Source organism: Chlorocebus sabaeus, chromosome 7 (genome assembly GCF_047675955.1).
Source record: "Chlorocebus sabaeus isolate Y175 chromosome 7, mChlSab1.0.hap1, whole genome shotgun sequence".
Lineage (NCBI taxonomy): Eukaryota > Metazoa > Chordata > Mammalia > Primates > Cercopithecidae > Chlorocebus > Chlorocebus sabaeus.
This window is the reverse complement of record NC_132910.1, coordinates 61,195,114-61,215,088: the sequence shown is the minus strand read 5'-3', so window position 1 is coordinate 61,215,088 and position 19,975 is coordinate 61,195,114. Positions and strand designations below refer to the sequence as shown.

The window sequence follows — 19,975 nt, the reverse complement described above, 5'->3', positions numbered from 1 at the left end:
GCTTGAACCTGGGAGGCAGAGGTTGCGGTGAGCCGAGATCATGCCATTGTACTCCAGCCTGAGCAACAAGAGCTAAAACTGTCTCACAAAAAAAAAAAAAAAATCCAGGAGTTACCTGTAGTTTACTTTGGCCCAAGTCTCCTATACAAACAAAGAGCATTTAAAATAAGTTACTGCAAGTCCTACAAAGTAACTCGCACTGGGGAAAGGACTACACATGAAACAGGAACATATACGCCACCAACTATGGGATACCTCAGAGAGATTCCGAGTTTGGTTCCAGAACGCCAATAAAGAGTCACACAAATTTTCTGGTTTCCCAGTGCATATAAAAGTTGTTTATACTAAAGTGTAGTCTATTAAGTTTGCAATAACATGTCTAAAAAAATAATGTATATACCTTAATTTTAGAATATTGCTAAAAGATGCTAGGGATCACCTGAGCCTACAGTGAGCTATAATCTTTGTTGATGTGGGTCTTTTTGAGGGCTGCTGACTGATTAGGGTGGTATTTGCCGAATGCTGGGGTGACTGACAGTTTCTTAATAAGGAAGTTTGCTTCATTCTTTTTTCTTTTTCTTTTTCTTTTTTTTTTTTTTTGAGATGGAGTCTCGCTCTGTCATCCAGGCTAGAGTGCAGTGGCATGATCTTGGCTCACTGCACCCTCTGCCTCCTGGTTCAAGTGTTTCTCATGCCTCAGCCTCCTGAGTACCTGGGATTACAGGTGCCTGCCACCGTGCCAGGCTAATTTTTGTATTTTTAGTAGAGACAGGGTTTCACCATGTTGGCCAGTCTGGGCTCGAACTCCTGGCTTCAAGTGATCTGCCTGCCTTGGCCTCCCAAAGTCCTGGGATTACAGGCGTGAGCCACTGCACCTGGCCATCCATTGATTGTTCCATTCACTAAAGATTTCCCTGTAGCATGTGATGCTGTTTGATAGCATTTGACCCTTCTTTCAAAACTGGGGTCAGTCCCCCCAAACCCTGCCACGGCTTTGTCAACTAATACTCTGAATCCTTTGTTGTCATTTAAACAGTATTCACAGCATATTCACCAGGAGTAGATTCTATCTCAAGAAACCACTTTCTTTGTTCATCCATAAAAAGCATCTTCTCATCTATCAAACTTTTATCATGAGATGGCAACAATACAGCCACATTTTCAGGCCCTACTTTTAGTTCTATTTGTCTTAATACTTCTGCCACATCTACAGTGACTTCCTTCACTGAAGTCTTGAACCCCTCAACATCATTGATGAGGATTGGAATTCTTTCAAACTCCTGTTAATGTGGAGTATATATACATATACCTGTATATAACGTTTGTGTGTATATATAAAATGGGTTGGTATGTTGTCCTGCCCATAAAATGCCACCCAGTGTGCCAATTGAAGTATATATAATTTTAAAATATTTATATAAAAATATATTTATATATATTTACATTTATATATACATAATATATATTTATATATAATATATAAAATATAAATTTAATATATTAAAATAGAATATATATATATTTTTTAAAGAGGGTCTTACTCTGTCACCCAGACTGGAGTGCAGTGGCACAATCAGCTCACTGCAGTCTCAAACTTGGGCTCAAACAATCCTGCCATCTTAGTGTCCTGAGTTGCTGGGAATACAGGCATGCGCCGCCACTCTTGGCTAATTAAAAAAAAAATTTTGTAGAGACAGGGTCTTGCTTTGTTGCCTAGGCTGGTCTCAAAACTCCTGGCCTCAAGCAATCCTCCCACCTTGGCCTCCCAAAGTGCTGGGTTTACAGGTATGAGCCACTGTGGCTGATACATATATTTTTGATTTTTCGTTTTTCTTTTTTTTCCCCCTCTAGTTTCTAGTTACATACCGTAAGTGGATATTTTGATCTCCCATGAATCACAGATGTTCTTAATGGCATCTGGAATGATGAATCCTTTCCAGAAGATTTTCAATTTACTTTGCTCAGAACTATCAGAGGAATCACGATGACAACTACAGCCTTATGAAATGTATTTTGTAAATAAGACTTGAAAGTCAAAATTCTCCTTGATCCATGGGCTTCAGAATGGATGTTGTGTTAGTAAGCATAACAGCATCAGTCTCTGCACATCTCTGTCAGAACTCTTGGATGACCAGGTGTATTGTCAATGAGGAGTAATATTTTGAAAGGAACCTTTTTTTCTGAGCACTAGAGCACAAGAGTGGGCTTTAAATATTCCGTAAGCCATGCTGTAAATAGATGTGCTGTCACTAACTAGGCTTTGTTGGTCCATTTATAGATCATATTTAGCATAATTCTTAAGGGCGCTAGGATTTTCAGAACGGTAAAGGAATGTTGACTTTAAAGTCTTCAGTTGTATTAGCCCCTAATACAAGAGCATCAGCCTGTTCTTTGAAGCTTTGAAGATGGGCATTGACTTCTCTCCAGCTATGAAAGTCTTAGATGGAATCTTCTTCCACTAGAAGGCCGTTTCATATACATTTAAGATCTGTTTTTCTGACTGGGCATGGTGACTCACACCTGTAATCCCAGCACTTTGTGAGGCCAAGGCGGGCAGATTGCTCGAGGTCAGGAGTTCAAGACCAGCCTGGCCAACATGGTGAAACTCCATATCTACTAAAAATACAAAATTAACCTGGACATAGTGGCACATGCCTGTAATCCCAGTTACTTGGAAGGCTAAGGCAGGAGAATCGTTTGAACCCAGGAGGCAGAGGTTGCACGAGATCGCACCACTGTACTCCAGCCTTGGTGACAGAGCAAGACTCTTATCTCAAAAACAAAAGATTGTTGTTTAGTGTAGATGCCTTTATCAATGATTTTAGCTAGAGCTGGATAACCTGATGCAGCTTCTACATTAGCAGCTGCTGCTTCACCTTGCACTTTTATGTCATGAAGATAGCTTCTTTCCTTAAACCTCAGGAACCATCCTCTGCTAGCTTCCAGCGTTTGTTTTGCAACTCCCTCACCTCTCTCAGCCTCCACAGAAATGAAGAGTTAGGGCCTTGCTCTGGATTAGGCTTTGGCTTAAGGGAATGTTGTGGCTGGTTTTATCTTCTATCCAGACCAACTAGAACTTTCTCCATATCAACAATAAAGCTGTTCAGCTTTATTATCTTTTGTGTGTTTACTGGAGTAGCATTTTTAATTTCCTTCAAAATTTTTTCCTTTGCATTCATGACTTGGCTTTTCTCCTTTGCACTCACAACTTGGCTAACTGGAGCAAGAAGCCTAGCTTTCTGCCTACCAACATGACTTCCTCACTAATCATGTTTGCTTTTGATTTAAAGTGACAGACTCTTCCTTTCATTTGGACACTTAGAGGCCTTTGTAGGATTATTAGTTGGCCTAATTTCAATATTGTGTTTCCAGGAGTAGGGAGGCCCCAGGAGAGGGAGAGAGAAGGGAAAGGTCGGTGGAGCAGTCCAAACGCATACAGGGCTTATGGATTAATTTCGCCTTCCTCTATGAGCGCGGTTCATGGTGCCCCAAAACAATTGCAATAATATTCAAGATTACTGATCACAGATCACAATAGCAGACATAATAACAATGAAAAATTTTTAAATATTGCGAGATTACCAAAATGTGATACAGAGACAAAGCGAGCCAATGTTGAAATACAGGCAGTATCTGCTAAGTGGTATAAAACAATCTATGCCTGTACCTCTAGAAAGTCAGGAAGAGTAGATGTTTGGGGCAGCTGGGATTAAATGAGGCCGAGCTCACACAAGTGATGTGAAATTGCCTCGGGCTAGGCGGTCTGTGTATCCCTTGGGTGACAACTGGCATGTCCCAGCCGGCCTAGAGGCGAAGACCGCATACGTCTCCCCGCCCTCTTGGCCCCCGCGGGCTGCGGAGCGACTGGGAGGAGCTTTAACTCTGTGGGAAGGACCAGCACGATCCACGGTAGCTACGGCGGCGCCAGAACCAACTGGCCCCACTCTCGGGGGCAGAGGGCGGGGCCGGGAGTCTCTGGCTTCAGGAAGCGGAGGCCAGGGCGTCTGGCTGCGCGCTTGGCCGCGATGAGCTCGGCGTCGGGGCTCCGCGGGGTGCATCCCGCAGGTAGGCCGGGGGCGCTGACTGGGCACCGAGCAGGTCTGCGTCTTGCTCCTGCTGGAGGGGAAATGCGGGTTAGCCGGCTGGTCTCGCGGTCCGGAGCGGTGCGGCGGGTTCCTTCGGCTTTGCAGGGCGGCCTGGAAAAGTTGCACTCTTGGATTGAAGGGCTCAGGGCTGGCGGGGACGGCTTCGAGCGTCAGCCTAAGAAGCACTCCGGGACCTGACCGCCGCCTCCTGGCGGTCCCGGGTAGCGGCGCCGGCGCCGGGGCGCGCCCCTGCCGCCTTTGTCCACCAGGACAATGAGCACTTTCGGGGCGCCCCGGCTGTTTAAACCTTAAAAGGCTGGCCCCACCTGGGCCTGACGTTCCCCCACGCCTGGCCGTTTTAAATGCTGACTTTTGGGGGTTGGATCTTTTGTTTGCTCACTTCGAAAAGTAAAAAGGAGGGGTTGTTCCGCCGAGTCATAAATCATAACTGGCCGCGGGGTGCCCGGGCCAAGGCCCTGAGTCCGCCCGGGCTTCAGCTGGAGGCGGCCAGTTCCTGGCGGCGAGCATACCCCGGTATCTCTCTTCTGCATCCGGGAAACCTGCTGCTGTCTGTGGGCTTGAGCCAAAACCACAGTAACATTTCTCTGCAAAATAATCTATTGCTAAGAACATACGTTCTGTCACTTATTACTGGTAAAGTTTAGAAACTTCAAGCCTGGCCAGAGTAAAACAAACAAAAAGTTCGAAACGCCTGCAGTTGGCCGGACGCGGTGACTCACGCCTGTAATCCCAACACCTTGGGAGGCCGAGGCGGGCGGATCACCAAAGATCGGGAGTTCTGGACCAGCCTAACTAACACGGTGAAACCCCGTCTCTACTAAAAATACAAAAAATTAGGCAGGCGTCGGCGCCTGCTGCTGGGGAGGCTGAGACAGGAGAATCGTTTGAGGCCGGGAGGTGGAGGTTGCAGTGAGATCGCGCCACTGCACTCCAACCTCCGCGACAGAGAATCAAGAAAAAAAAAAAAAAAAAAAGAAACGCTTGCAGTTGGTTCGAGTGCCTTTGTTTAAGAACTTTTTATATTTTGCTGCACAAAGGAAGTGGTGCTCCAGAGGCAAGTTGTAAAAGTCACATGGTCGTAGAGGGAGTAGATAGGTAGCCTTGTCCTGGAGGCACAGGATCCAGTTGCAATCTCTAGGGGCGGGAAGCCCGGGTTTCCTTCACTCACCTGCTCCCTTCCTCTTCTTCCTCCACCGCACTCCCCCGTACATGTTCTAGGCCTGATGGAGGTTACTCTACATAGGGTTACTAAACATGTTGATGGAGCCGATGGGTAGATTTTCATAGAGAGTGCAGTGAATGAAGACGATGACAGTAGAATGATCCAAGTCGTTTGGGAAGTTGAACAAAGTGTAGAAAGGTAGCTGGTCTCAGGTGGGAGGGGCTGCGTGGAGATGGGCCTGCAGAGACTTTGGAATCTGCAGGTGGGCCTGGCTTTCAATCCCAACTCCACTTTGCCGACCTTGGCACGCCTGGCCCCCTCTGTCCCTGTTCCTGAGCTGTGGAACTGTGAGATAAGGTATCTAAGGCGTCAGGCCATCAACAAATGGTAGCTGGCAGGATTATCTGGAGGGATTATCAAATTAGAGTGAGGTGAAAAAAGGAATGATTAGTTTTGTAAAACCTAAACTGATTTAAGGAACAAGGAGGTGGCAGTTACATTATCCTGGAAAGGAAGAGAAGTGAAAAGAGGGCCGGACACGGTGGTGGGCGCCTGTAGTCCCAGCTGCTGGGGAGGCTGAGGCAGGAGAATCTCTTGAATCCGGGAGGAGGAGGTTGCAGTGAGCCAAGATTGCGCCACTGCACTCCACCCTGGGCGACAGAGGGAGGCTCTGTCTCAAAAAAAAAAAAAGATGAAAAGAGGTCAAGAATCAGGTTTAAGGAAGGGCACATTTTTGATAAGTAGATTGCAAATGAAAAGGAATTTCTATATCTGTTATAGAGGGTAGCTCCTTCATTAAAATTTATTTTCTCCATATCAATAAAGCTATTTCTTACTTTATCCAGGTTTTTAAATATTAATGCAGGCTGGGCGCGGTGACTCACACCTGTCATCCCAGCACTTCCAGGAGGCTGAGGCAGGTGGATCACTTGAGACCAGGAGTTCGAGACCAGCCAGGACAACATAGCAAAACCCCGTCTCTCCTGAAAATACAAAAAAAAAAAAAAAAAAAAAAATTAGCTGGGCATGGTGGCGCATGCCTGTAATCCTGGCTACTCAGAAGGCTGAGACAGGAAAATCGCTTGAACCCAGGAGGCGGAGGTTGTGGTGAGCCAAGATCACACCACTGCACTCCAGCCTGGGTGACAGAGTGAGACTCCGTCTCAAAAATATAGAAATAAAAAATAAATATAAATGCGGCATAATGATACTTAAGTGCCCCCTTCTGGAAAGCTTGTCTGCTTGGGATACACAGCTCAAGGTGGTCATGATGTGTTATTTTCTTTGCAATCTGTGGGTAAAGTTTATCAACTCCAGAAAAGTATTGGAACTTAGGTCCTGACATCTGTCTCCATAGCATTTTGTTCTGATTCGGTGTTTGCTAGAGTGGCCACTGGACCTGGTCATTAATTGGTACTACAGGATGCAGGGTGCACTTTGTGAGAGTGAAGGTAAGTTACAGCCAGCCAGCATCAGAACCGGGGTGTCCAGAGCCTAGGTTTTTCCCTACATCTGTAGCATTAACAAACAACACAAAAACTTAAAAAAAAAAAAAAAATTCCCTCACTGAGGTTGCCAAATCTGTTAACTTTGAAACTGAATGTATTATTTTAAGAGATGGGGGTCTAGCTCTGTTACTCAGGCTGCAGTATGGTGGCTATTCACAGGGGCAGTCATAGCACACTATATCCTACAACTCTTGGGCTCAAGAGATCCTCCTGCCTCAGCCTCCCAAGTAACTGGGACTATAGGCTTGCCACTATGCCCGGCCTGCACATCGTTTTAAATAGATTTTCTTGAGCAGCTACTTGATACTAGTTAGCCATTCTTAAACCTGTAGGTCTTGACTAATGTGAGGGCATATTTGAAACAACCCAAACTCACATCTTAAGTTACTAATATATCAGCTAACAACTGGGAAGCTACTTCTTTGGGAATATGAGAAACAAGAGTTTTAAAGACCCAAGCAAGAATACATCTCCAGTGTTTTCACCCTGAGGGATATGAGTTAGTTTGCTGAGCAGCCATTTGGCACAGCTTCCGCGAGTTAGGCTGTGAGCAGCCTCCGGCTCAGCAGTCGGTATGGAGCAGAAGCCGCAGGAGGTGAGCCGCTGGCCTGCTACCACCAGGGCAGACGCTGAGACACTGAGTGCTTTCCAAGTTGTGCAGAATTTTGGCGGGTGAGGCAGATGGTTGTGACATATGGTTTTAATTTTCTTGAAGTTACTGTTTCTTTGTAGTCTAATTGGTTAAAAGATAAGCAGGTGAGGTTATCAAAAGGCAATAGATCCCGACAGCTTTTGGAAACGGGAAGAGTGAAATCCCTGTGCTGTCTTCATAGAGCAGTGTGTGGAGTAGGAAGTACCTGGTTGCTGTGCTCACCTAGGGCAAAGGTCGGACTAAACAGCTTTCTCATCTGCCATGCAGTGGGGAGGACCAGTTGGAGAAGCTGCTTTTAGCTCTCACACCTTAGTGTAAAAATCACTTTGTGAAAAATGAAGCTGTCACCTCCTTCCTCTAAGATTCTGATTCTGTCTCAGTTAGGATCCAGGAATCTGCATTTTAACATCCACACCAGGAATTCTGATGTCCAAGGTTGAGCAAAACTGACTTAGGGCTTATGGACAGAGGGATGCCTTAGTGGGGTCTTAGTTGGGTCTGATTGCTTGGGGCAGTTCCCGGAGGAATAGGCTAACGGGGACTTGAACTGAATTCCCCACCTTGTATTTTTTTTTAGGAGAAGTGAGGTTAGAACCATCAGGTGATGGGGGCTAGTAATGGGGAGATCTCTTAAGGTCAGGGAAACACAATCCTTTTGGCTAGGAGATGATGGGTAAGAGTCCATGCTTTACGGTCATTCCTCCTCAACTGAAGGGTGCCTCTTGCTATACTGCTAATATTTCGGTTTATTCATTACTGTTTCCTCTCTAAGCTGTTGAGCTATCAGGTAAAAAGAGATGCATGAGTGGATGGGGACTTTATTGTAGAAGATGCCACTTTTTGCACTGTCTGGTGTAGAAGCCACTGGCCAATTAATTTAAATTGAAAATAAACTGAGTTCCTCCGTTGCACTAACTACATTTCAATGCTCAGTAGACACATGTGGCCAGTGGCTACCTTATGAGACAGTGCAAATATGGAACAATTCCACTATCACAGACAGTTCCATGACATAGCAGTGCTCTGGAGAGTAGACAGGAATTCAGTGGAAGGCTGGCTGTCCAGGGAGTAGGGAGTCCAGTTGAGATTGGAGAGCAGAGAGCTCCCTTATAGAGTTGGAAATGCGGATGTGTCATGCAGGAGATCCAAGGTCCAAGTCTTTGCCCTTGCCCTTCCCTTCCTCCACCCAAACTTCTACCTCTTCCAGGCCTACACCACTGCTAATCCAGCATTAACCACACTGTATTTCAGTTCTCCTGTAGGACTCAATTCTTTGTTTCAGAAAATATGTGCAAAAACATTTTCTGCATAACAAAGCAACTTCATATTTCAACTCCATAATCACAGAACTATGTTACTCTAGGCATATTTTGCAGTGAATGCATTTGTGTAATATTTTCTCTATTTCTGTTTATAAGATTGTTATTTTGCAGGTTGAGTTGGGGGTGAGAAAGCATAGAGCTGTTAATTTAGTTTATTAGTAAGCAGTTTCATTTCCTTCTCTTCGTATACTTTGGCTTTTAAACTAACCTAAACAGAAGGGTCTTAGAGTTTGGGAGTTGGAAGGGGAATGGGAGTTCCTACTATATTTTACTGCCTTAAGTAAAAAATAATGAACAAAAATCAACTTTTTTTTTAATAGGTGGGGAAGAAAACATGACAGAAACAGATGCCTTCTATAAAAGGTAAAGCCATGCTCTTTTCTAATAAAGGTCTCTTCCTTTGATGGTCATGATCAGCCTACAGAAATCAAAGCAAGAATGGGTCCTGGGAGCTGGAAAGAAGAACTGAGTAGGCCAAGTTTTAGCCTTTGGGGAGCTGATTTGTAGATAGGCAGGTGGTGCTGCCCCTGGTTGTCGAGGGACCTGGAGTCAGAATACATACCGGCATGGCATGAGCCTAGAGCTAGAGCTTGGTTCTGAGCCTCATGGTTATTCTTGGTTGCTGGATCCTGGGGGCCCGGGGAAAGACATCAAGGCAGAGGGTTAGGGATGTATCAGGATGGCACATGGCTGCTGTTTACCAATTGCCAGAGAGATATTTCAGGACTTTCCTTATTAGCATGGCTTTTCCTGGAGCACACCAGTGGAACATCAACCTGGCAAGGAGGAAGCTCAGATCTCTATCTACATGTTGACCTAGAACTTGGAGGGGCTCATTATTTAATATGACTTGAAGTGATTGTTTTTGAACTTTTCATTAACAGAGAAATATTTGATCCGGCAGAAAAGTACAAAATGGACCACAGGAGGAGAGGAATTGCTTTAATCTTCAATCATGAGAGGTTCTTTTGGCACTTAACACTGCCAGAAAGGCGGGGCACCTGCACAGACAGAGACAATCTTACCCGCAGGTAGTAGTTTTATCTACATATCAAGATGAGGCAGTTAAGTGATAAAATTACTTTTGGCCAGGTGTGGTGGTTCATGCTGGTAATCCCAGCACTTTGGGAAGCCAAGGTGGGAGGATCACTTGAGGCAAGGCGTTTGAAACAAGTCTGGGCAACAGAGTGAGACCCTGTCTCTACAAAAAATAAAAATCAATTAGCTGGGCATGGTGGCGGTAGTCCAGCTACTCTGGAGGCTGAAGGGGCAGGACTGCTTGAGCCCAGGAGTTCAAGGTTGCACTGAGCTGTGATCGTGCCACTGCACTCCAGGCTGGGCTACAGAGGGAGACCTTGTCTCTAAAATAAAAAATAAAATAATTTTTTTTCCAGGCTTCCAAAAGAAAAGTTAAAAAAAAATTAAAAATTAAAAAAATTCCAGACTCATAGAAGTAGGGGAAAAAAGTTACTTATCGTAACTTGTCAACACTAATGAGGTAATAGCAGATCAAGAGTGTTTCAAGATGGGCCTCGCTTTGATGCAGCCTCCCTTAAGAACTTGCCTGAGTTACCTTCCTTACTCTGTTCTGTTAAATGTTGACAGGCTTTGCATTTGTACTAACATTTGCATAGTAGACAACAACACTCTACATTGAATCGGTTGTCATTATGATTAAATCCTTTCCTACCATGGTGAATGAAGGGAAAACCACCATTGTTATATTTCATTTCTTTTCTCCTAAAGAAAGAAAATTTATGTGTCATTAAAATGTGTATAGATTCCTCCAAAGTAAGGATATTTGACAACTTTGAAAAGTTTATAGGCTAACATTTCATTTAATATATCACTAGGTTTTCAGATCTAGGATTTGAAGTGAAATGCTTTAACGATCTTAAAGCAGAAGAACTACTGCTCAAAATTCATGAGGGTAGGTAGTTTTGCTATTATATAGTTCATCTTCCTCTAATGAGATTGAGTCCTTCATCCTATCTGTAAAGACAGGTACAAGCAATTACTTACGTGACAAAAAAATTAATTTAGCACAGGTTACAGGTTTTGGGTATGCTGCTGTATTTCCGTTACCCAGCACATGTAGAGACCCTTGGGAAGAATTATGCCTCTAAAGTTTATATTTAGCATACCACTCGTTACAGTCTATTGTAGAAATGAATGAAATGACCCCTTCAATTGGCGGTAAAAGCCTAAAATGCAACTACTGCAGGTGCTGGGCAGTCAATAGGCTTTTTCTCATTGACTCCTTTCATGACCGATTTCCTCACTGGTTTCCAAATAGTGTTGGTTTATATACATTACCTCCTTTAATTCTCCCATCAATATGGGGTACGGATTCTAATTACAACCTGTATTATAATCATCACTGCATGCCATGGGTATTCAGATCATTTGCCAACTGTTATATTTGCATAATTACTTTAAACTTTCTTCAGAGCTCTTCTTTAAACTGCACATTTTAACTTTGGCTGCTTACCAGCTTTTCTACTTTGCTCAGAAGCTTTGGAAGACATCAGTCTCATGTCATCACGCCTGGCCTTGAGTACTCTTTTGGAAGCTCTAAGTGCTATAATCTTTTTTTTTTTTTTTTGAGATGGAATCTCGCTGTGTCCCCCAGACTGGAGTGCAGTGGCATGATCTCAGCTCACTGCAACCTCCACCTCCTGGGTTCAAGCGATTCTCCTGCCTCAGCTTACCAAGTAGCTCGCCCCCAAACCCGGCTAATTTTGTGTTTTTAGTGGAGACAGGGTTTCACCGTGTTGGCCAGGCTAGTCTTGAACTCCCAGCTTCAAGTGATCCACCTGCCTCGGCCTCCCAAAGTGCTGGGATTCCAGGCATGAGCCACCGCGCCCGGCCCTAAGTGCTGTATTCCTATGGTGAAAGTGCAGCAACGCGTGGGGAGTTGTTGAGCAGCAGTTCCCGGGTCTTTTGCTCTAAGGTCTCTGCTGATTCAAGGAGATTTTTAGTTTATTGCCGAAGTAACTTGGATCTTAAATGAGATTCCCTATCATAATCCCTTTATGTTTTCCACATCATTCTGTGTTTTAGAAAGGCTAATGAAATTTGGTCAAACTCTGTTACCCTGAACTTGAATAAATTTGGATTTTTTAAAACATAAGATACAGTATGGTATATTCTGTTTGATTAAAGACTAAAATAAGTTGTTTCATTACAGATATTTTACACTTATTAAAGAATAGGCCAGGCGTGGTGGCTCATGCCTGTAATCTCAGCACTTTGGGAGGCCAAGGTGGGTGGATCACTTGAGGTCAGGAGTTCGAGACCAGCCTGGCTACATGGCAAAACCCTGTCTCTACTAAAAATACAAAAATTAGCTGGGTATGGTTTCAAATCTGTAATCCCACCTACTTGGGAGGCTGAGGCAGGAGAATCACTTGAACCAGGGAGGTAGAGGTTGCCGTGAGCCAAGATCGTGCCACTGCACCCCAACCTGGGCACCAAGAGTGAAACTCTTTTCTCACAAAAACAAAAAAGACAAAACCACAAATTTTCCTCTTCCCCAGTCATATGGACGTAACTTTATTCTAGTATTAATAAACTGAATTTTTATGTGTAGATAACAAGCATCGTGTTCTCATTTCTATATTCTCTTTTGGGTCCTTTATAGTGTCAACCTCTAGCCACGCAGATGCCGATTGCTTTGTGTGTGTCTTCCTGAGCCATGGCGAAGGCAATCACATTTATGCATATGATGCTAAAATTGAAATTCAGACATTAACTGGCTTGTTCAAAGGAGACAAGTGTCAGAGCCTGGTTGGAAAACCCAAGATATTTATCATTCAGGTAAGACTGATTACGTTGTCATCTTAATTATAAAGTCTGTCATTTGGAACATGTGATAAAGGTCTAAAAGCCAATTTTGAAAGTAACTTTCTCCAGTAATTGGACAGGCCCTTTTTGAATTCTGGCCAGAGTTGCACTTTGAGCCGTTAGTAATAATTCTTTGATACTCTCATTGTCTGTATTACAAAGTAACAGCATTCGGATTGACACTTGAAGTGACTCACAAAGTAACCAATGTGCTACTCGCTGGCCCAGCATGATATCAAGGAAAGCCATTGGAAAAGGTACCTGCTGACTAAAGAGTGCCATGCAAGGCAACCTTATCAGACTAAGTTTGCTTCTTTGGGAGGTGGAGAGCATATAAACCAGTGGAAAGAATGGAAAAATAAAGCTTTCTAGTCCTATCCTGTCTCATCCCTTTCACATTGCCCCTTAAACCAAAATTGTTTGCCCACTGCCAAATTGGTTTTAGGGATAAAAGTATTTTTTACAGGTGTGATAGCTCATGCCTGTAATCTCAGCACTTTGGGAGGCCGAGGCAGGCAGATCACCTGAGGTCAGCAGTTCAAGACCAGCTTGGCAAACATGGTGAAACCCTGTCTCTACTAAAAATACAAAAATTAGCTGGGCATGGTGGCAGGTGCCTGTAATGCCAGCCATTAGGCACAAGAATTGCTTGAACCTGGGAGGCAGAGGCTGCAGTGAGTCGAGAACACACCACCGCACTCCAGCCTGGGTGTCAGAGTGAGACTCTGTCTCAAAAAGAAAAAATTTTTTTTTGCATGAATAGTATTACTTGGCACATCATTAAGGATTTTTTTTTTTTTGAGGTGGAGTCTCACTCTGTCCCCCAAGCTGGAGTGCAATGGTGCAGTATCAGCTCACTGCAACCTCCGCCTCCGGGGTTCAAATGATTCTCCCACTTCAGCCTCCTGAGTAGCTGGGATTACAAGCACCTGCCATCATGCCTGGCTAAGTTTTGTATTTTCATAGAGACGGGGTTTCACCCTGTTGGCCAGGTTGGTCTTGAACTCCTGACCTCAGGTGATCTGCCCACCTTGGCCTCCCAAAGTGTTGGGATTACAGGCATGAGCCACTGCACCCAGCCAAAGATTCTGAACTACAAAAAGAGAAACCTGACATGCCAGTGCCACAATTCTGTATTTCCATGAATGGCATGGAGGACATAATATTGTGTTAGTCTATTCTTGCATTGCTATAAAGAAGTACCTGAGACTGGGTAATTTATAAGGAAAAGAGATTTGATTGGCCCACAGTTCTGCAGGCGGTACAGGAAGCATGGTGCTGGCATCTGCTTCTGGTGAAGCCTTAGGAAGCTTACAATTATGGTGGAAGGCGACGGAGAGCCAGCATATGACTTGGTGGGAGTGGGAGCAAGAGAGTGCTAAGGGGGAGGTGTCAGACTCTCTTACATAACCAGATTTCATGTGAACTGAGTGAGAGCTCACTTATCACCAAGGGGAAGATGCTAAACATTCATGAGAGATCCTCCCCGATGAGCCAGTCACCTTCTACCAGGCCCCACCTCCCACACTGGGAACCACATTTTAACATGAGATTTGGAGGGGACAAAAATCCAAACCGTATCAAACAAGAAACTGCATTTCACATCCTACCATAAAACCTTGTTTTGGGGTGAGGAAGTGGCTGTAAGAAGTGAAGGATGACTGCCTCGTTTCTGGTTTGGACAACTGCATTGGAATGTCTGTGGGAATGGAATTGGTGATACAGGTATAGAACCTAAGACAGGTGGCCTCGGCTGGAGAAAGAAATCAGGAGGTGATCATGGAAGCCATGGGATTAGATGAGTTTACTTATGTTGAATACCACCTGAAAAAGGAGCGTAAAACAAAACTGGGGGGCACCCATGAGGAATGGGCTGAAGAGGGAAGATACTGAGGAGGATGGACACCAGGAGAAAAATAAGAAACACATGATGACATGATTGTTTCATGAAAAAGGGAGTGGTCAACACTGTCGAACACAAGAGAAGTGGAAATAACTAACGAGCTACTACAGGAAGAAAGCCACAAATGAAGGAAATAATTTGCCCAGTTACTTTCTCTGTATGTTTTAGATTCTTGGTAAAAAGAGCACCTCCCTTATGGGGTGGTTGTGCGGGCAAAATTACCTGACTTAATGAATGAAAACCACTTAGAACGGTGCCTGGCATACGGCACACCCTCAGTAGAGGCTCGCTCTTTACTGTTATTGCAGTTGACTGGGCAGGTGATGCCATCAGGTTAAAGGTGTTCTGTTTTATTTAAGGACAGTAGAAAGCAAGGCCTGAAAATAAGCCTGCTGATACCAAGATTAAAATTTGCCTGTACAAATGGGATAGTAGGGATTTTCTATTTATGATTTTAAATCGTTCAGGACTTTTGATGCTCATAATTCTTTAACCATTTCAGAACTGATTGTTGCATTTATAATGCTATAACAGAATCTTATTAGCTGACTGTATTCATGTATAGGGTGGCCGTAACAAAGCACCACAGTCTGTATGGTTTCAACAGCGGGAATGTATCGTCCCAGTCTCGGAGCTGGAAGTCTGAGATGGAGATGTGGGGAGGGTTGGTTTCTTCTGAGGCCTCCCTTCTTGGCTTGTAGGTGGCTGTCTTGTCCCTGTGCCTTCATATGGTCTTTCTTCTGTGCATGTCTGTGTCCTAATTTCTTCTTATGAAGACACTGGTCATGTTGGATTTGGGTTCACCCGTATGACCTCATTTTTCTTTATCACCTCTAAAGGCCCTGTCTTCAAATACAGTCACAGTTGAGGTATTGGGGCTAGGACTTCAACATATGAATTTGGTGGGAACACAATTCAGCCTGTAAAAGTCACTTACGAGAAGAGTTTAGTGTTAGCCTCTTCTCGTAAGAGTGAGTGTTAACCTTTTCTCTGAGTGAGTCAGAATTTAATGTTAATTTTGAGTGAGTCTAAATTTAATGTAAATTCTGAGTGAGTCAGAATTAGTGGGTAAAAACTTGAGACCTCACTTTTTAATGGGCACACAAGGAAGAAGGTGCATTAACAGGTATCTTGTCAGGTCAGGCTGGATGTCCTTTTAACTCCTAATAATTTATAGCAGCAGCCAGGCAAGCAAAAGTCAATCTGGACATACACTGCCTGCCTAAATAGAAACACTGAGGTCAATACTATAGCTTTCAAAAGCGAAGGTAACGCAGTGTGCCCTGGGTGTGGTTAATCCATAAAAATTTTAAAACCACAAGCTTTTTCCTCTACAGTGCACCCTTCTACCAACATAATTTTATGTATACTTGGGGATGCCAATGTTTTCTTAAAACGTTAAAAGGCCGGGCGCGGTGGCTCACGCCTGTAATCCCAGCACTTTGGGAGGCCGAGGCAGGCGGATCACGAGGTCAGGAGATCAAGACCATCCTGGCTAATACGATGAAACCCCGTCTCTACCAAAAGTACAAAAAATTAGTCGGGCGTGGTAGTGGGCGCCTGTAGTCCCAGCTACTCGGGAGGCTGAGGCAGGAGAATGGGGTGAACCCAGGAGGCGGAGCTTGCAGTCAGCTGAGATCGCGCCACTGCACTCCATCCAGCCTGGGCGACAGAGCGAGACTCCATCTCAAAAAAATAATAATAATAATTAACTAAAAGAAAACATAAGTAGGAAACAGCTTTGTTGGCTTTTGTCCCCTCTAAACCTGAATGTATTGCTTCTGAACTGCTCAGAATGTGGTTTCTGTTGTAATGAAGGTGTACCGGCTTACACATTCACCGCACACATTAAGCACTGGGAAGAAAACAGTAGGCAAAGAGGTGGGTTTTTCCTCCTTGTCTTGTAGGCATGTCGGGGAGACCAGCACGATGTGCCAGTCATTCCTTTGGATGCAGTAGATAATCAGACAGACAAGCTGGACACCAACATAACTGAGGTAGATGCAGCCTCCGTTTACACGCTGCCTGCTGGAGCTGACTTCCTTATGTGTTACTCCGTTGCAGAAGGTGTGTGGTGTTTAAAACAAACATATAATTACCTCTCTTGGCTAAGGCCCTGTAAGTTTCACCTTTGATTGGTTTGGGTCAGGTCTTTCTGTTGGGACAGAGTGATTCCATCCTGAAGCTCTCAGACTTATAATTTTCTTTGACCACATGGCACAGAGTGATAAATGAAAGTGTAAAATACCTTACAGAAAAATCATTCCTGAGAGTTATATTGAGTAAAGCAGCAAGTCTAATTATATTAATATTAGCCTACCATCATTTACTGAGGGTGGTAGTGCCATTGTGGTAATTGTCCTGGAAAGCCTTTTTTTTTTGAGACAAGGTCTGACTCTGTCACTGAGGCTGGAGTGCAGTAGCATGATCATGGCTCACTGTGGCCTCAATTTTGAGAAACTGAGCCTCAGCCCCCCTGTAGGTGGGACTATAGGCATGCACCACCATGCTTGGCTAACTTTTTAACTTTTCTGTAGAGACTGGGTCTTTCTATGTTGCCCAGGCTGGTCTCAAACTCCTGGGCTCAAGTGATCCTCCAGCCTTGGCCTCCTAAAGTGCTGGGATTATAGGTATTAGCCATTGCACTCAGCATTTTTTTATACATATATATGTATATATAATATGTATTACATACATATGTGTATATATTATATGTGTATATGTATTACATATATGTATATATATTTATTACATATATATGTGTGTGTGTATATATATACACATATGTGTGTGTGTGTCTTTTTTTCTTTGAGAGGGTTTCACTCTGTTGCCCAGGCTGGAGTGCAGTGGTACAATGTCGGCTCACTGCAACCTCTGCCTCCTGGGTTCAAGTGATTTTCCTGCCTCAGCCTCCAGAGTAGCTGGGAATACAGATGCCTGCCACCACACCCAGCTAATTTTTGTAGTTTTAGTCAAGACGGGGTTTCACCATGTTGGCCAGGCTGGTCTCGAACTCCTGACCTCAAATGATCTGCCTGCCTCAGCCTCCCAAAGTGCTGGGATTATAGGCATGAGCCACCATGCCCAGCTGAAAAATATTTTGATAATGGTTCTTTGCTTTTGTAGTGAATAATTTTGTTTGACTTCTTTTTAGTAATCTCATGTCTCAGTGATTGTCTATCTTGGGAATTTTTTAGGAAATGGAGGAAATTATATAGAATTAACCCCATGTATATAAAACTATACAGAATCTCTTTTTTCCATTTGAGAAGAGTCAAAAAAAAATTTAAGCCATATATATCATGGACACATCTTAAGACTCTTCTAAGCATTTTTAAGAACTTATACTTCTGTAACTATAAAGAATACACACAGTAACTGAAAGCCAGAAAACTGCAGCAACATTTTCCTTCTCACTTTTTTAGGATATTATTCTCATCGGGAAACTCTGAACGGCTCATGGTACATTCAGGATTTGTGTGAGATGTTGGGAAAATATGGCTCCTCCTTAGAGTTCACAGAACTCCTCACACTGGTGAACAGGAAAGTTTCTCAGCGCCGAGTGGACTTTTGCAAAGACCCAAGTGCGATTGGAAAGAAGCAGGTTCCCTGCTTTGCCTCAATGCTAACTAAAAAGCTGCATTTCTTTCCAAAATCTAATTAATAGGGGCTATCTTATTTTACAATTTAATCTACTGAAAATGTCTTTCTCGGCCAGGCGTGGTAGCTCCCACCTGTAATCCCAGCACTTTGGGAGTCTGAGGCGGGTGGACCACCTGAGGTCGGGAGTTTGAGACCAGCCTGACCAACATGGAGAAACCCCGTCTCTACTAAAAATACAAAAAAAATTTAGCTAGGCATGGTGGCGCATGCCTGTAATCCCAGCTACTTGGGAGGCTGAGGCAGGAGAATCACTTGAACCCAGGAGGGGGAGGTTGTGGTGAGCCGAGATTGCGCCATTGCACTCCAGCCTGGGCAATAAGAGTGAAACTCCGTCTCAAAAAAAAGAAAATGTCTTTCTCTTCTTTTTATATAAATATCGTTAGGCTGAAGCATTATAGTCCAATGATTCAAATGTTTTAAAGTTTAATGCCCAGCAGAGAACTGCCTTTAAAAAAAAAAAAAATTCATGTTGGCCATGGTGAAAGGGTTTGATATGCAGAAACAAAATCCTCAGGAAATTAGGTAAATAAAAATTTACAAGCATTAATAAACTGCAGGGTTACATAAAAATCTAGCTGATTTAACTTGTATTTTGTTACTTTTTTTATAAAAGTTTATTGTTTGATTTTTTTAAAGGTTTTTGAAATCCAGGAATTAAATCATTATCCCTTAATAAAGTATTTGAAATTCATATTTTACTACATTTTTCTAACTCGCATTCTTGTTCATTTGTGTAACTGATAGATGTTTTTTACTCGGTCATATAAATGTTTAATATTTCATCTACATATGAATTACCACATTTTGTGTATGACTTTAATTCCTACTTTTAAAAAAATCAGCATTCCAGAATTGTTATATGGCATTCTGAGGATGAAATAGAAAACATGATAATTCTTAGCCACTACAGGCTGAACATCTGCAAAATCGGATTCTGTCAGCATCTTCCATGTTAAGTTCCTACAAACAGTCCAACAGTCATCAGACCCATTTACACATGATCACATTAATAGAATAACAGGTGTTACTTTCAAGGTTCAATTCATATTAATATGATGTAGAATCTGGGTAATACTGTTTTGTTAATAATCTGCCAGAGGCTGAAGAAGGTTAACTGTTTTGGCTTCAATACCTGAAACTTGTGATTTGCAGGTTCAAAAGCAATCGTTTATATACACTGTTTCAGGTGAAGTTAGTACCAGCTATACTTTATGGTCGGTGGAACATTTATGCCTTTTTGATAAATGATAAAAAGATCTTACTCCAAACTATTGCATATTTAAAAAGAAGTTAATGACAAGATGATTCCGTGGGAGGTTGAGGCAGGAGGGTTGCTTGAGCCCAGGAGTTTGATTTGGTGAGACCTGGTCTCTAATTTTTTTTAAAAAAGATGATTCCAAATTAAGTCTAAGAATGAAAGTGAATGCCAAGCACATACCCTTTCACCTTCACATAGAGAATAAACATGGGACAAGCTGACAAGGATTTTTAGCTAACAGCAGCCACTGTTGCTTTGATAGACACATACAAGCCCTTTCTAACATTAGCAAGTCTTAAAAATCCAAAAAGTAAAAATCTCAGTTGAGAACTTCAAACAATACTTCTGTTTTACAAGAATTTAATAACAAAAAAAAGATTGAACAATCAAATTGAAATGAACCATGGGACTCAAAAACATCCTAAGTTGCAAAATCAATACAAAATGGAAAATCCGATGACATTTAAAAATGTAAGATTAATTCTTTTCATTGAGTTCTTCTACTTGCATTTGCAAATAGAGAGAATGGCGCACCTGTTTCAGGGATTCTTTAGC

The 19,975-nt window shown here is 43.1% G+C and overlaps 2 protein-coding genes across 5 annotated transcripts in view; one reads left to right on the top strand and one right to left on the bottom strand.

Annotated features, from left to right (window-relative positions):
• CASP6 (caspase 6) overlaps positions 1-18,865 on the top strand; it is a 23,504-nt gene extending 4,639 nt beyond the window's left edge. For 2 of the 3 annotated variants that reach the window (XM_007999523.3, XM_073017539.1), the window contains exons 2-7: positions 9,071-9,113; positions 9,635-9,781; positions 10,604-10,680; positions 12,394-12,569; positions 16,407-16,566; positions 17,925-18,865. In XM_007999523.3, coding sequence (XP_007997714.3) covers positions 9,085-9,113; positions 9,635-9,781; positions 10,604-10,680; positions 12,394-12,569; positions 16,407-16,566; positions 17,925-18,163 — 828 coding nt within the window. In that variant the 5' untranslated portion in view covers positions 9,071-9,084 and the 3' untranslated portion in view covers positions 18,164-18,865. Of the gene's footprint in view, positions 1-1,614; positions 4,066-9,070; positions 9,114-9,634; positions 9,782-10,603; positions 10,681-12,393; positions 12,570-16,406; positions 16,567-17,924 lie in introns of those variants that run through there. The other variant, XM_007999522.3, reaches the window with a different exon arrangement.
• Positions 18,450-19,975, bottom strand: part of MCUB (mitochondrial calcium uniporter dominant negative subunit beta) — a 112,856-nt gene continuing 111,330 nt past the window's right edge. Inside the window, exon 8 of one of the 2 annotated variants that reach the window (XM_073017538.1) lies at positions 18,450-19,975. In XM_073017538.1, coding sequence (XP_072873639.1) covers positions 19,898-19,975 — 78 coding nt within the window. In that variant the 3' untranslated portion in view covers positions 18,450-19,897. The other variant, XM_007999519.3, reaches the window with a different exon arrangement.